Consider the following 16,711-nt stretch of genomic DNA (forward strand, 5'->3'; position numbering starts at 1 on the left):
GGAGCTGCAGACATCCGCTGCTCAGGTGAGAGAGTCTGTTGCCATGACGACTATGAGTTTAGCCCTTCACCAACCAATCAGGCCTCTCTGGTAGAGTGTGCAGGAAGAAATCTATTTTGAGAGAGAACCATGTAAAGTCCAGTCTGAAGGCCTTAACTCGCCTCTACGAAACCCTTTGATTATTTTATGATTTTATTTTATGAGCAAATAAAATATTCTTTAATGTGGTTAAAAAGCTAGAATAGGAAGAAGATTGAGGAAATTATCTCCTTGTGTGTGTGTGGGGGGGGGGGGGGGGGGGGGTGTAACCACACTCAGGTGGAGCACCGGGGGGAGGAGGAAATGTCCATTTATATCAATATCCAGTTCTAAACAAAATGTAACCCAGTCAGTTTGTTACTCACGACCTCCAGGAGAGTGTGAAAACGTTGCAGGCCTGTTAGAAAAAACAATGAGTTTAAATTTCATAGGAAAACATGGAGAACGCAGCAATTCACTGGTCCTCTGTTGAACGCAGCTGAACACGTGGTGCTGAGGCGAGATTTCATGAAAACACCCACGAATGAACGAGTCCGTAAAGTTGTGCAACTCAACGCCATTTTAATCAGTAAGATAAAGAAAAGTGTCACAAATCTGTGCAGCGGGACATCTGAGGGCTTTTTATCCGTGATGCCCCTACTGCCCTTTTTGAAATTTTTTATTTTTTATTTTTATTTTTAATCTGTATGTCAGAAGACCTGTTTGTAGCATTCAGCAATAATATTTCGCTAAATATAAGTTATCAAAATAAACTAGTCTGGCTGCCCTCAGTCTAATAAAACTCTCAGAGCCTCCATGTTGTTCACACAGCGGGTCCATGGTGAGGAGGAGGGGGGCGGATCTGTGTCCTCTAACTATCAAATTATGGGCAAGAATATTTTTTATACATTGGTTTGTGAATAAAAACGTAGGTCTGATGTTGAGGTTAAAAAAACTGTATATTTTTATAATCGTCTTTGCAATAGCGGGACAAAATCCGCCTCGCCCCGAAACACAGAAATGCTTCAGCTGCAGAGAAAACTTCTGACTTTAACTTACCGGTACTTATTTAAATTTTCATTTAGTTATCTTGATAGAATACCGTAGTGGTTTAGAAATTGTGCAATTTGTACACAAAGGTAACATTTATACACTGATAAAGTAAATATATATATATATATATAAGAAATTATTATTCTTTTTTTTTTTAATTAAGGCAACGTTTTCTTTGTTTAAAGTACTTACTCATTTTCTTACATAAAAAAGAAAATCCAGGTAAATGAATTTAATTTTGTTAAGCAGATTAAGCAAAACTGAACTTTGTGCAAATTATGCAACTTCTTAAACTTAGTAAATGAAATTTGCAAGTACATTGTAAAATCTTAAGTTTATTTGTTTCTCTTCTCAAACTTTGACAGAAATTCTTCTTGATAAATATATAAAACTATATAATGTAAATGTCTAAAGGAAGAGCCGTCTGTCATGAGTTGGTGTGGTGTGAGGTGAGGTAGACGCGGCAGACCCAGAAAAGATGTAGAATAATGAATTTAATCCAGACAAAAAACACAATAAGTCCAAAACTCCTGGCGGCACAGCTGAGCGGAATCCAAAGGCTCAACACTGGTAGCAAAACAGGATAAACGGATGGACAAACTGACACGTGCAGAACTGAAGCCAAAATGAGACGAGGACCCAACAAAGACACGGAGACACAGGTGACACTAAATACACATGAAGTAATCAGGGGACGAGACACACCTGGGAACTAATCAAGGGGATAGACAGGACAACACAGAGACTCAGACACACAGGAAACTAGAAATAAATACACAGAAAAACATGGAACCTGACACCGTCAACTTCCTCTCAGTCAGAGAACATTTCCTGTCACTGTTTCTGACCTGCTCTGCTGAATGTGGCTAAAAGTCAGATGTGATTTCAGCTGAAAGGTTTGTGGTTTGAATTTGGGTAAAACTGAACACACCGCCGTACTTTAGTTCTTTTTGTTTGTTTTTTTAACAGCAGCTGACAGGTGCAAACACACTGCAAACACATGAATGATGCTAACTCCAAAACACACGCACACACGCACACACACACACACACACCCACACACACACACACACACACACGCGCACACAGGAATGAAGGAACTGCAACAGGAAAACACTGCAAATGCTGCAATCACAAGAAATAAAAGGAAAAGTGAAACTTCTGCAAACTCAGGAATCTGGAAGTTTGAAGAGTTGCCTGTATGTAAATATGTTGCTGTTCCACAGTTTTTGCATTTGTGGTATTTTGTGGTTGTGTGTTTTGCAGGTGGCATTTGCCTCGTTCACCTGTTTGCAGAGCCTTTTGCCGTCTGCTGCTCTTTTACCATTCTGCAAGGCTAATTTCAAACTACATAGCAACAGAGCATCCGTCTGAGATGAACCGCCGTCTAATGACAGTCGACTGGGATAGAGAGCAAAAACATTTATTTGCCAAATGACTTTGCCATCAGAACTGTTTTGTGTGCTACAGTGTTGTAATCACATTACAAACAAAAATCACTTTTACATTCAAGCCATCAGTGAGGAGAGTATTTTTTAATAACTCAAACACATGTACTGGTTGGTGATTGATTCCTGTTTAGTGGATAAAATGCAGCGTTTTCTCCAGAACTACTCAGTTATCACATTTCTATGGCTTTCATTTGATCCTCCATACTTATCAGACTGAAATTGGTTTTTTTGGGGGGTTTTTTTATCCGTCTTACTTTCAGAAGTACATCCTCTTTCCCTTTTTTAACTATGTAATTTATTTTTTATTATTATTAATTTTTGAAGTATTCTACATATTCAAATTTGCAGAACACTAAAATACGTTGCGTGTGGACAGGCAACTTATTTTAGCAGCTAAAAGGAAATTACTGTGGGTTTTCAAAATGGACCGCTGTTGGTAGGTGATGACTCTCAAACCACAAATATTAATAACTCCTCATAGAGTGCCAGTTCCTGAACAACCTCTTCAGATCCACCTGCAGCCGAGCTGAGAGCAATGGATCCTTGTTCCACCTCTGTAACTTACACAGTTCACCCTGTTGAGACCGTCCCACTGCAGGACAGACATCAAGTGTCCCGTGGACAGCCTGCGGGTCCCACAGGAGGTCAGCACATCGTAGTGAACGTCCCCACTGAGCCTCCAGCAGATTATCTGGTCTGGTCGCTGTGGAACTTCATCTATGGAAATATTTGCTGCCTTGGATTCGTGGCTGTGGTTTATTCTGTCAGGGTGAGTTCATGCTAACAGTTTCTCAGGAATTTGTTTTGAATGTAAACATTTTCTGTTTGTCTTGGAAAAAGGACAGAAACCATGAAGATTGTTGGAACTGGCTTCTGATTCCCCTTTTGGTAAACGGATCTGATGCAGTTTGGACAAATTTAGAGACTAATTAGAATAATCTGGATAATTAAGGAATAAAGACAAATAGCTGTAAGTCACAATGTGACTTCACAAAACTCAAACATCAAGGAATTTATTTTTCTTTTAAACAGTTTTATTAGTTTTGTGTTTTCAGAAACAGAGAAAGGAAGAAAAAATTGTGCCTGGTGCTGTTATATCACGTTACATATGTAGAGAATAAGAAAGAAAAAACAATCAAAATATCAAGGTAGTTAAATACTTTCTATTGCCTTTCTTCTAAAACTCTGAGTCTAGATTAAGACCCACAATTTGGTGAATCAAAAGGCTAAAAATGGCTGAAAAACAAAAATGGCTGAAAAACCTTTAAACTTTCTATTTTTACTTTGAAAGACTGAGTGTTTTTGTCATAAAATAAATAAATAACAATAATGGAGAGCCCTTTGTTCTCCATGTGAACCGTTTATTAGAAGAATATTTTTCTGCTTTCAGGCCAGAGACAGGAAGCTGGTTGGAGATCAGGAAGGAGCCAGACGTCACGCCTCCATCGCTCGCGCTCTCAACATCACAGCGACCGTCCTGATGTCTCTGCTCGTCTTTCTCGCCATCGTTGTGCCCACTGCTATGATAGCACAAGGAGCAAGCTATTACAATAATGAATATAACAGAAATATAAATTACAATAATGAATATAACAGAAATATAAATCACAATAATGGATATAACGGATATAGATATTACAACTATCGTCACTAAGTAACTTTTGTGAGGTATGAGGGGTTTTCAAACACCATGACTCGTCTTATTCTCTGTTTTTATTTCAAATTAAACTGTAACAGTTGTAATAGTAGTGAGATCTGAGGAAACAAAGAAGAATCTCATTTGAATAAAGTTCACCTGCTTAAAATCTGCAATGTGTGTTTTAGCTGCGATAAATGAAAAGCTTGCATCATGATGATGATAAAAACAATCCTGTTCTCTGTAAAACAGGAATATAAAGTCTCTTGGGTTAATTTTTAAACAAAAAACATATTTGGTCACAAATTGACAAAGTGAGGAGAATAAAAACAAAAATCTGACTGTGAAAGATAAAATTATGACAAATGAATCCTGACATTTAGATCATGTGACGCAGAATTGATCAAACAATCATGAGAAAACGAGCTGCTCCAATCAGACAAGGTCACACAATAAAGGTCACTTGTTCCCATGGTGAAATTGCCCTGATGACGGACACTGAGAGTATAAATGTTGACTTTAGTTCAGCATAGTTGCAGTCAAACTACTCAGCTGTATATTTTGTTAAAGATGTTTTGTCCTTAAAATGTCAAGTTCAGATCAGCGAATCAAATAAAACAGCAGAAAACATTTCCTGCTATTTAACTCCAGTTTTTCTACTAAAATAAAGATTGACACAATTATACTGGCTTGTTCTCGTCTCATTGCTGATATTGTCCAGGTTCCCCCTGGTGACGACTTTAGGCTTTAGATTTTCAGCACTTCCTGTTTCTCTGTAACTAATTTCTTTAATCTTCTTCCAATTCTAACTTTTTAACCACTTTAAAAAATATTTTCTTTGCTTTAAAAAACATGAAATGTTCAAAGGGGTTCATAGAGGCGAGGTAAGGCCTTCAGAGTGGACTTCACCTGGTGGTGTGGAAGATGTGGTCCTATTGGTTTCATCAGGTTGTGATCTGCAGCTCTCACTGGAGCGGTTCACAGTCGAGTGTGAAGCGGTTAGGATGAGGATCAGTGCCTCCAAATCCGAGGCCATGGTTTTGAGCCGGAAAAGGGTAGCGTGCCGTCTCCGGGTCGGGGGGCGTGTCCTGACCCAAGTGGAGGAGTTCAAGGATCTCTGGATCTTGTTCACGAATGAGGGAAGAAGAGAACAAGAGATCGACAGGAGGATTGATGCAGCGTCTGGGTTGTTTCTGCAAAACCCAGAACAACCATTTCCATTCATAAGACACGGCCGCCCACCGGAACTAACAGCTCAGGGACGTAATAACGCCGTGGAGAAGTTTAGAGTCGTGAGAACCTGTTGCCATGACAACTGTGAGCCTAGCACTCCCCAAATCTGGCCTTTCTGGTAGAGAGGAAATCTGTCTTTGAAAGAAAGCAGTAAAACTTTCAATCCGGTTACAAAGTTGATCTTTAAAGAAGTTTGGATAAAAAGTTTCAGGCTGTTTTCTGACTCTATAAGCTACAAAACTGGAGACATGAGGATGACTGAGCAGCCAACCTGGCAACCTGATGGGTGTGCTGTGTAATTTCACAACGGGAACAATGAATCTTGTCTGCTTGTTTTATCACGACTGTTCAATTCTGCACCACATAAAATGTAATAATTCCACTTCTCACAAAGATTCATGTTTTTTTCTCAGTTTGTGACACAACATTTTTATGTATAAGAATTAAAATTGGAGACTAAATTTGCAAGTACATTGTAAAATCTTAATTTAACGTAATAAATCTGAGGATGTTGTAATTACTTAATAAACAAACAAAGCTTAGTTGTTTTTGTTGGGGTTTTTTCAACTAGATGCTACTCAAAAAGTAAATACTTGATTGAAACAACGTCTTTTTATTTGTTTCTCTTCTCAAACTTTGACAGAAATTCTTCTTGATAAATATATAAAACTATATAATGTAAATGTCTAAAGGAAGAGCCGTCTACTTCCTCTCAGTCAGAGAACATTTCCTGTCACCGTTTCTGACCTGCTCTGCTGAATGTGGCTAAAAGTCAGATGTGATTTCAGCTGAAAGGTTTGTGGTTTGAATTTGGGTAAAACTGAACACACCGCTGTACTTTAGTTCTTTTTGTTTTTTAACAGCGGCTGACAGGTGCAAACACACTGCAAACACATGAATGATGCTAACTCCAAAACACACACACACCCACACCCACATACACCTACACACACACACGCACACACACACACAGACACCACAGGAATGAAGTAACGTCTTTTCTTTTTTTTTTTATCATTTACATTTTATTAAATTTTCCATAACTGCGCAGTCTACCTGTACAGGTAGAATCAAACAGGAGTGACATCAACACGCCAACAGAGCAGAGGGGAAAACATCATCTATCAGTAAACATATCTGGCTAAAATGAACTAATAAAATACATACACATTTATAGTAAAATTACCTGTTTTTTTAACCAGGAAACTCCCAATGAGTCCTGGCCAAGAGGCAGCAGAAGTTATACAACAATTACTAACAGTTACACAATTAACTAATTTGTGACTATTCCTAAAAATAGTCACAAATTGAGGAAGTTGTTTCTAGTGTTCTCTGTCTGGACTTAAAAAGCACTCAGTGGAATAGGTTCTGTTAATTTCCAGGCGTTTTGCAAGAAGAAACCCAATTTTTGTGTCTTCAAAAGATTTTCAATATTCAAAAGCTGAAACATTTTTGAAAGTTTTGAAAATCTTTTTTTTTTATTTTTTTTATTTTTTTTTTTTTTACTACTGCCAGGGTGTCATTCAAACAAGAATTCAAAGTTTGCATGTGTGAAGCATCTCTATAATATTTCCTTTAAGAGTGGACACAGTCTGTCTGTTTGCTAATAGCATTGGTTTGGTCTTCTCAGCACTGTGATCCAGTTTTACCTGCTGAAGTCTACGCCGGACCCCATTACAATCTCTGTACAGGTTCTACAGCATCTTAGCATCCTGATTCCTGATTCACTAACAAAACGAAGAGCAGGGGACCTAATTTTGCGCCCCCCTGTGGACATTCAGAACACAGACCACCTTATTTCCTATACTGAGTCCTGTTCCCCAAATAATTCAGTAAACATATATATATATTGTTTTTATTTTTTTTAATGAATGCATGCACTTTAAATAAAACTCACAGGCTCACATGACGTGAGTTGTAATCTGTGATTTTGATGAATATAAATGCCCAAGTATTTGAAATGTTATAGCTATAGCAAATTATTTTGGGAACAAAATGGAGCTGCTGGTCAGGTATTAAACCCACCATGCATCAGTTCATAGTCACTAATATGTGGGACTAGCTCAGTGCTTCTCAATTCCAGTCCCCAGGCCCCCCTGCTCTGCAAGTTTTAGATGTACCTCTACTACTCCAGAGCAGCTGATTCAAATGATTGCATGACGTCTTTTGCAGCCACCAGGTACTGCAGAAGCCTGATAATTACACAAATATTCAATCCAGGTGTGTGGCAGAAGGGAAACCCCTAAAACATGCAGAGCAGGGGGGCGTGAAGACTGGAATTGAGAAACACTGGACTAGCTGAAGAAGAGTGACAGAAAACAGAAGGTACCGAAGTCGCCACCAGGGGGCATCATAGCATCTTTTTTGCTAAAATGTGAACAATGAGACAACTGCAGTCAATACAGTGCAAGGCTTTTGTTGTTTAATTAGAAAAAAACTGGAAGTAAATAAACATTTGCTGCTGTTTTTTGGATTCATGCACGGCTGTGAAAGCCACAGAAATGGGAGGATAGAGCTGACTGAGCAGCCAACATGGCAACCCTGATTGGTATATGTTATAATTTGAATCAGTTCTGGGTGTTAATTGCAGACAGATTTATTTTCTGTGGCATCCTTATGTTTAAATATGTCAATATGTTAGGCTTTAATCTCCACATACAGCTTCTTACCTTTTTCTTCTTAATAGTTCACTTGTTCACTTCATGAGTCAGGACAGCACACTGCCCTGGCAGCTTCTCTGTTAGGACATACAGGTCCTTCTCAAAATATTAGCATATTGTGATAAAGTTCATTATTTTCCATAATGCAATGATAAAAATTGAACATTCAAATATTTTAGATTCATTGCACACTAACTGAAATATTTCAGGCCTTTTATTGTCTTAATACGGATGATTTTGGCATACAGGTCATAAAAACCCAAAATTCCTATCTCGCAAAATTATCATATTATGAAAAGGGTCTCTAAACGAGCTATGAACCTAATCATCTGAATCAACGAATTAACTCTAAACACCTGCAAAAGATTCCTGAGGCCTTTAAAACTCCCAGCCTGGTTCATCACTCAAAACCCCCAATCATTGGTAAGACTGCCGACATGACTGCTGTCCAGAAGGCCATCATTGACACTCTCAAGCAACAGGGTATGACAGGAAAGATATTTCTGAACGAATAGCACTCTGTTCCCAGATTGCTGTATCAAGGCACCTCAGTGGTAAGTCTGTGGGAAGGAAAAAGTGTGGCAGAAACGAGAAGAGATGACCAGACCCTGAGGAAGATTGTGGAGAAAGGCAGATTCCAGACCTTGGGGGACCTGCTGAAGCATTGGACTGAGTCTGGAGTAGAAGCATCCAGAGCCACCGTGCACAGGCGTGTGCAGGAAATGGGCTACAGGTGCCGCATTCCCCAGGTCAAGACACTTTTGAACCAGAAAAGGCAGCAGAGGACTGGACTGTTGTCAGTGGTCCAAAGTATTTTTTTTTTCGGACGAAAGCAAATTTTGCATGTCATTCGGAAATCAAGGTGCCAGAGTCTGGAGGAAGACTGGGGAGAAGGAAATGCCATAATGCCAGAAGTGCCGGTGAGGAGACGGGGGAAGACATGCAGCAAAGGTCACCAGGACCGGGAATCGAACCCGCGACGTCTGCATCGAGGACTAAGACCTCCAAGCGTGGGGCGTGCTAACCCCCTGTGCCACCACAGCACGCCCCCTCTGTTGAAGTTTTATATTTTACGTTTGCCTGTGACATATCTAATGCACCAGTTTGATACCATGAAGTTTACAGGAAACTGCCTGCACTGTAAACAACCGTCTTCCACTGCAAAGCAGAGCCGAACGAGGCGACTCTTAAAGGGCCAGCGTTATGTTTCCCAGCCACATATTCAGTTCTGCACCAAAACCAAGGAACTACGTCACCTTCAGTTGACATGAAAATGTTTTCTCTATCAATAAATATGACTTTGAGTTTCTGAACACTTTGAAATTGGCTTCCTGTCTCTTTAGGAACCGCCTACCGTTTCATGCTACATGCCGTTTACAACCTGTCTTTTATTTTGTTGTAGTAAATTTACAAAAATAAATACACACATGTCAACAGCTGACCTTTAAACCTCCTTGTTTGAGGTGCTGTTCATTTTCTCATGACTGTTCACTGAATTCAGAACGGTTCATAAATCAAAATGTCAGCTTTCACATCTGGATACAATGATTTCTGTCTTTATTATCCCCACTGTCAGTTTGTGACACAATATTCTAACGTTTCAAAATTAAACTGGAGACTCGGCACACACAAATGAAAGGACATGCCTGTGTTTTAAAGAGCGCAGTGTTTTTTATTAATACAGTGAAACAAACTTGGTTGTTTTCAACATCGTGGCCGTGACCCTGACGTCTCTGATGCTCTTCATCGTCATCGTTGTGCAGATTGTCGCGGCTGCGAAAGTGGCACAATATACGAGTCAGAGAGGCTATTGGAGAGGGAATTAGCCGTCCTTCATAATGTCTGAGGGTTTGTCCAGCTTGGTTGTTCTGGTTTTACACTGACGTGAAAATGAAACTGTTTTGCAGTAACGCTGGTAGTAAAACCTAAAGCGACAAAGAAGCGCTTCATTTCTGTAAAGTTTGTTTATCAACCAAACAGCAAAAATGTGTCTCAGCTCACATGAATAAAAAGCTTGTTTCACGATAATAAAAACCATCCAACGCTGTTCTCTAAACCACAGAAACGTCTGTTCACTCGTGTGTGTGTGTGTGTGTGTGTGTGTGTGTGTGTGTGTGTGTGCGTGTGCGTGCGTGTGTGTGTGTGTGTGTGTGTGTGTGTGTGGGTGCGTGTGCTTGCGTGTGTGTGTGTGTGTGTGTGTGTGTGTGCGTGTGCGTGCGTGTGTGTGTGTGTGTGTGTGTGTGTGTGTGGGTGCGTGTGCATGCGTGTGTGTGTGTGTGCGAGTGTGGGTGTGTGTGTGTGTGTGTGTGTGTGCTGAGTCTCCAATTTTAATTCTTATACATAAAAATGTTGTGTCACAAACTGAGAAAAAAACATGAATCTTTGTGAGAAGTGGAATTATTACATTTTATGTGGTGCAGAATTGAACAGTCGTGAGAAAACAAGCAGACAAGATTCATTGTTCCCGTTGTGAAATTACACAGCACACCCATCAGGTTGCCAGGTTGGCTGTTCAGTCATCCTCATGTCTCCAGTTTTGTAGCTTATAGAGTCAGAAAACAGCCTGAAACTTTTTATCCAAACTTCTTTAAAGATCAACTTTGTAACCGGATTGAAAGTTTTACTGCTTTCTTTCAAAGACAGATTTCCTCTCTACCAGAAAGGCCAGATTTGGGGAGTGCTAAGCTCACAGTTGTCATGGCAACAGGTTCTCACGACTCTAAACTTCTCCACGGCGTTATTACGTCCCTGAGCTGTTAGTTCCGGTGGGCGGCCGTGTCTTATGAATGGAAATGGTTGTTCTGGGTTTTGCAGAAACAACCCAGACGCTGCATCAATCCGCCTGTCGATCTCTTGTTCTCTTCTTCCCTCATTCATGAACAAGATCCAGAGATCCTTGAACTCCTCCACTTGGGTCAGGACACGCCCCCCGACCCGGAGACGGCACGCTACCCTTTTCCGGTTCAAAACCATGGCCTCGGATTTGGAGGCACTGATCCTCATCCTAACCGCTTCACACTCGACTGCGAACCGCTCCAGTGAGAGCTGCAGATCACAACCTGATGAAACCAATAGGACCACATCTTCCACACCACCAGGTGAAGTCCACTCTGAAGGCCTTACCTCGCCTCTATGAACCCCTTTGAACATTTCATGTTTTTTAAAGCAAAGAAAATATTTTTTAAAGTGGTTAAAAAGTTAGAATTGGAAGAAGATTAAAGAAATTAGTTACAGAGAAACAGGAAGTGCTGAAAATCTAAAGCCTAAAGTCGTCACCAGGGGGAACCTGGACAATATCAGCAATGAGACGAGAACAAGCCAGTATAATTGTGTCAATCTTTATTTTAGTAGAAAAACTGGAGTTAAATAGCAGGAAATGTTTTCTGCTGTTTTGTTTTAGCTGATTCTCTGATCTGAACTTGACATTTTAAGGACAAAACATCTTTAACAAAATATACAGCTGAGTAGTTTGACTGCAACTATGCTGAACTAAAGTCAACATTTATACTCTCAGTGTCCGTCATCAGGGCAATTTCACCATGGGAACAAGTGACCTTTATTGTGTGACCTTGTCTGATTGGAGCAGCTCGTTTTCTCATGATTGTTTGATCAATTCTGCGTCACATGATCTAAATGTCAGGATTCATTTGTCATAATTTTATCTTTCACAGTCAGATTTTTGTTTTTATTCTCCTCACTTTGTCAATTTGTGACCAAATATGTTTTTGGTTTAAAAATTAACCCAAGAGACTTTATATTCCTGTTTTACAGAGAACAGGATTGTTTTTATCATCATCATGATGCAAGCTTTTCATTCATCGCAGCTAAAACACACATTGCAGATTTTAAGCAGGTGAACTTTATTCAAATGAGATTCTTCTTTGTTTCCTCAGATCTCACTACTATTACAACTGTTACAGTTTAATTTGAAATACAAACAGAGAATAAGACGAGTCATGGTGTTTGAAAACCCCTCATACCTCACAAAAGTTACTTAGTAACGATAGTTGTAATTTCTGAATCTGTTATATCCATTATTGTGATTTATATTTCTGTTATATTCACTGTAATTTCTTGCTCCTTGTGCTATCATAGCAGTGGGCACAACGATGGCGAGAAAGACGAGTAGAGACATCAGGACGGTCGCTGTGATGTTGAGAGCGCGAGCGATGGAGGCGTGACGTCTGGCTCCTTCCTGATCTCCAACCAGCTTCCTGTCTCTGGCCTGAAAGCAGAAAAATATTCTTCTAATAAACGGTTCACATGGAGAACAAAGGGCTCTCCATTATTGTTGTTTATTTATTTTATGACAAAAACACTCAGTCTTTCAAAGTAAAAATAGAAAGTTTAAAGGTTTTTCAGCCATTTTTAGCCTTTTGATTCACCAAATTGTGGGTCTAGACTCAGAGTTTTAGAAGAAAGGCAATAGAAAGTATTTAACTACCTTGATATTTTGTTTGTTTTTTCTTTCTTATTCTCTACATATGTAACATGATATAACAGCACCAGGCACAATTTTTTCTTCCTTTTTCTGTTTCTGAAAACACAAAACTAATAAAACTGTTTAAAAGAAAAATAAATTCCTTGATGTTTGAGTTTTGTGAAGTCACATTGTGACTTACAGCTATTTGTCTTTATTCCTTAATTATCCAGATTATTCTAATTAGTCTCTAAATTTGTCCAAACTGCATCAGATCCGTTTACCAAAAGGGGAATCAGAAGCCAGTTCCAACAATCTTCATGGTTTCTGTCCTTTTTCCAAGACAAACAGAAAATGTTTACATTCAAAACAAATTCCTGAGAAACTGTTAGCATGAACTCACCCTGACAGAATAAACCACAGCCACGAATCCAAGGCAGCAAATATTTCCGTAGATGAAGTTCCACAGCGACCAGACCAGATAATCTGCTGGAGGCTCAGTGGGGACGTTCACTACGATGTGCTGACCTCCTGTGGGACCCGCAGGCTGTCCAGGGGACACTTGATGTCTGTCCTGCAGTGGGACGGTCTCAACAGGGTGAGGTTCAGAGTAGTACCCACGATCCATTGCTCTCAGCTCGGCTGCAGGTGGAGGACGATCTGAACGATCTGGTACAGAACTGGCACTCTGTCTGGAGAGGGGCTTGTTTATTATGATGGTTGGGTCTTAACTGGAAATTTCACCACTGCAAAATGGTCGGTGTGCAAAAACCACAAGGCTTTCACCTCCACATACAGCTTCCTTCACAGTTCACTTGTACTTGCTTTGCAGAGAGCGCTTGCAGGTGGAGGAGGATCTGTGCAACCTGTTGAATACTCAGTCGGTTATGATTTTTTTGATGGTTGTGACTTATCAGTGGAAATTTCAGGGAAGAAAAGCATTAGTGTGCAAAAACCACAAGGCTTTCACCTCTGCTCGCTTTGCAGAGAGCGCTTGCAGGTGGAGGACGATCTGTGCAACCTGTTGAATACTCAGTCGGTTATGATTTTTTTGATGGTTGTGACTTACCAGTGGAAATATCAGGGCAGAAAAGCATTAGTGTGCAAAAACCACAAGGCTTTCATCTCCACATACAGCTTCCTTCACAGTTCACTTGTACTTGCTTATGACCGTTCAGAGTGGATAGAGGGTGAACCTTTGCAAACCTAATATTGCAAAATAATCTAAGGAGTTATTTTCAAAAGTCGTTTATAAAACAAGGGAATGAAGGTCAGTCCCTTGTTGACTGCAACTACGCAGTCAACAAGGGACTATGCAGGGACTATGTTTTTCTGATTTTTGTTTTATGAAAACAAAAATCAGAAGGCAAAGTTAGTTCCAGAAAGACCACATTAACACACAACCAGCCATGTTCAACATTGTATTTTTGGATAACTGCAGTTGTTACCGCTTTACTTTTGGACAATAAATAGTCTGAACACAATGAAAGTGTGAGGATCAGTGACGGCATAGTTACTTTTTAAAAGTAACTTTAATCAGATTACTGATTACTCCTTGAAAAAGTAACTTAAATTACTTGATTTGGAAAGTAACTAAATTACATTAAAAGAAACTTTTTTAGTTACTTTCAGCAGTTTCTGACAACAACGCTCCGCCTCCTGTGAAACTTAGATAGCGCTTTGCTAATTCTTAATTGTAAGCTATTTTATAATAGTAACATCAACACTGTGTCTCCACTTATAAGTGTAGCACCTCTTTCCATTCTATGTGAGAAAACTAACATGGAGGGTGCTTGGGTTCAACATCAGTCCAGTACCTCAATCGTTATGACAAATACGACCCAGAGAAACATTGGAATTTTAGGCAAAATGATTCGGCCAAACTTTATTAAACTAAAATGACAGAAAACCTATTATTTAGTCACCACGGTAACTTTATAATTGAAAGGCACGTCAATAAGATAAACATGAACATAAACCTCTTTACATAAGGCAGGATCAATAAAATATTAATGGCCACCCTTTTTTTCTCAGAACTAAACAAGAAATGTCCATTTATATCAATATCCAGTTCTAAACCAAATGTAACCCAGTCAGTTTGTTACTCACGACCTCCGGGAGAGTGTGAAAACATTGCAGGCCTGTTAGAAAAACAATGAGTTTAAATTTCATAGGAAAACATGGAGAACGCAGCAATTCACTGGTCCTCTGTTGAACGCAGCTGAACACGTGGTGCTGAGGCGAGATTTCATGAAAACACCCACGAATGAACGAGTAAAGTTGTGCAACTAAACGCCATTTTAATCAGTAAGATAAAGAAAAGTGTCACAAATCTGTGCAGCGGGACATCTGAGCTGTGGAGCGGCAGGAGGAGCGCTGCGCTCTGACAGCAAACGGAGGGCCTGATCACGCTGGAGCAGGGAGGGAGAGGAGGGTTTAAAATCCTATTTATAGTTTTCCAGACAATACTGGAACACACGAAAACAGGCACAAATTACTAAAGTCTTTTTTGTACTGTACTAACCATTAATCTCCCCTCCATATAAGTGGAGACACATTGTTGATGTTACCATTATAAAATAACTTGCAATTAAGTTTTGGCAAAGATCGATGTCGTTTTCACAGGAGGCAGATTGTTGTTGTTAGCAGCTGCTGAAAGTAACTAAAAAAGTTACTTTTAATGTAACTTAGTTACTTTCCAAACCAAGTAATTAGTAATCTAACTAAGTTACTTTTCCAAGGAGTAATCAGAAATCCGATTAAAGTTACTTTTTCAAAGTAACTGTGTCATCACTGCTCGTTACTGAAAAACGTGGTCCGACGTCAGTAAGGCGTTACAAAGTGACATGTGGATTTTTGTATGTGTTTTTCTGTTAATCTACTTCCTGTAGTGAGTATCTGGCCTCATCGTTCACCTGCACTGAATGGATTTCTGTTCTCTTCATGTTTGTCATTAAAACCATCATTCTTGCACCATGTCCATCCTCAATCAACCCAATTCATGACAGAAAGGACATTTATGTGTTTTAAAGAGCATAATGTTTATTATTGTTGTTCTTATTATTATGAAACAAAACACCCTTCCAGGTTTCATAAAAGCAAACTTTACAAAAACTAAGCTCCTAGACTTTACTACTAGTGTCACTGTCACAACTTTGTTTTGGCACCAGAGCAAAAACAGAACAGCTACATTATAGTGTTGGAAAATCCCTCATATAATCTGAAAGTTGGTTATTGCCAATAACGGCGATTGCAGCAGGATCTGTAGCTTGAGCAATGGTTCGCTCATCCATTCACAGTAAAGGTTACAACAACGTAAACAACAACTACTAAACACGGCAGGACGGTCGCCTCGATGTTCAGAGGGCGAGCGGTGGAGGCGTGACGTCTGGCTCCGTCCTGATCGCCAACCAGCTTCCTGTCTCTGGCCTGAAAGCAGCAAAGAAAATATTCATTTTAAACTAGAAACAATGATACTTCCCTTCTTGTCTGAAACCTTTTGCCTTTTGTAGCTGTCATGACTGATTTCTCTCTGACTGAAAGCACATCGTGGAAAGAAGAAGCCACTTTTGTTTGGTAAAAGATATTTTTTTCTGTCAGAGAGAGTCTAGAATACGATGTCTAACAAACTGATCTTTTTATGTGTCATATTACAACAGCTTCTTTTGTGGGTTGCTACAACCTGAACACACTCTTTCAAAGTGGAAAATAGTCCATTTAAATCTATTTTGATCCACTGGGGTTTCAATCTGAACCCAAGGTTTTTGAACCGGTTCAGTAGAAAGGGGTCCCATTGAAATTTGGGATCAGTTAAAGTTGGTTTTCTTCATCTTCACATCTCACAATTTCTCTGGATTTTGGATTTGAGTCGAGTTCCTGCAGTGAAAGGTTGTTTAACAAAGTAATAAAAAAGGCCCACAGTCATGGGTGTAGAAAAAGATTTTGTGCAAAGCCAAACTACGCAGTTCCACCACAAGTCCTGATCAGAAGGTTTCGTTATGAGAAAACTCTTCACTCACAGGAAAACCAGGTGGTTTGTGTGGTTGTTGCAGGCACATGCAGATGGGGGGGCTTTTTATCCGTGATGCTCCTAGTGCCCTTTTTGAAATTTTTTATTTTTATTTTTAATCTGTATGTCAGAAGGCCTGTTTGTAGCATTCAGCAATAATATTTCGCTAAATATAAGTTATCAAAATAAACTAGTCTGGCTGCCCTCAGTCTAATAAAAACTCTCAGAGCC

The 16,711-nt window shown here is 39.6% G+C and overlaps 2 protein-coding genes across 2 annotated transcripts; one reads left to right on the forward strand and one right to left on the reverse strand.

Annotated features, from left to right (window-relative positions):
* The first annotated feature begins 1,877 nt into the window (after positions 1-1,877).
* On the forward strand, positions 1,878-4,327 carry LOC122835941 (dispanin subfamily A member 2b-like). Its single transcript, XM_044125444.1, has 3 exons — positions 1,878-1,967; positions 2,338-3,291; positions 3,913-4,327. The coding sequence occupies exons 2-3, from the start codon at positions 3,058-3,060 to the stop codon at positions 4,174-4,176; spliced, it is 498 nt and encodes a 165-aa protein (XP_043981379.1). The 5' UTR covers positions 1,878-1,967; positions 2,338-3,057; the 3' UTR covers positions 4,177-4,327.
* A 7,492-nt stretch (positions 4,328-11,819) lies between these two features.
* Positions 11,820-13,487, reverse strand: LOC122835943 (interferon-induced transmembrane protein 3-like). The gene is made up of 3 exons (XM_044125448.1): positions 13,442-13,487; positions 12,875-13,257; positions 11,820-12,276 (listed from the first exon to the last, which is right to left on the reverse strand). Exons 2-3 carry the CDS (start codon positions 13,097-13,099, stop codon positions 12,046-12,048), a joined length of 456 nt encoding a protein of 151 aa, XP_043981383.1. The 5' UTR covers positions 13,100-13,257; positions 13,442-13,487; the 3' UTR covers positions 11,820-12,045.
* Positions 13,488-16,711: the final 3,224 nt, after the last annotated feature.

Source organism: Gambusia affinis, linkage group LG08 (genome assembly GCF_019740435.1).
Source record: "Gambusia affinis linkage group LG08, SWU_Gaff_1.0, whole genome shotgun sequence".
In the NCBI taxonomy this organism is placed as follows: domain Eukaryota; kingdom Metazoa; phylum Chordata; class Actinopteri; order Cyprinodontiformes; family Poeciliidae; genus Gambusia; species Gambusia affinis.

What these genes read in the sequence shown, in the direction of transcription:
- LOC122835941 (XM_044125444.1), top strand. Translation starts at nt 3,058, where the DNA reads ATGGATCCTTGTTCCACCTCTGTAACTTACACAGTTCACCCTGTTGAG. An exon ending in CTGTGGTTTATTCTGTCAGG is followed by an intron (nt 3,292 to 3,912) that starts GTGAGTTCATGC and finishes TTCTGCTTTCAG; the next exon opens with GCCAGAGACAGGAAGCTGGT.
- LOC122835943 (XM_044125448.1), bottom strand. Translation starts at nt 13,099, where the DNA reads ATGGATCGTGGGTACTACTCTGAACCTCACCCTGTTGAGACCGTCCCA. An exon ending in CTGTGGTTTATTCTGTCAGG is followed by an intron (nt 12,277 to 12,874) that starts GTGAGTTCATGC and finishes TTCTGCTTTCAG; the next exon opens with GCCAGAGACAGGAAGCTGGT.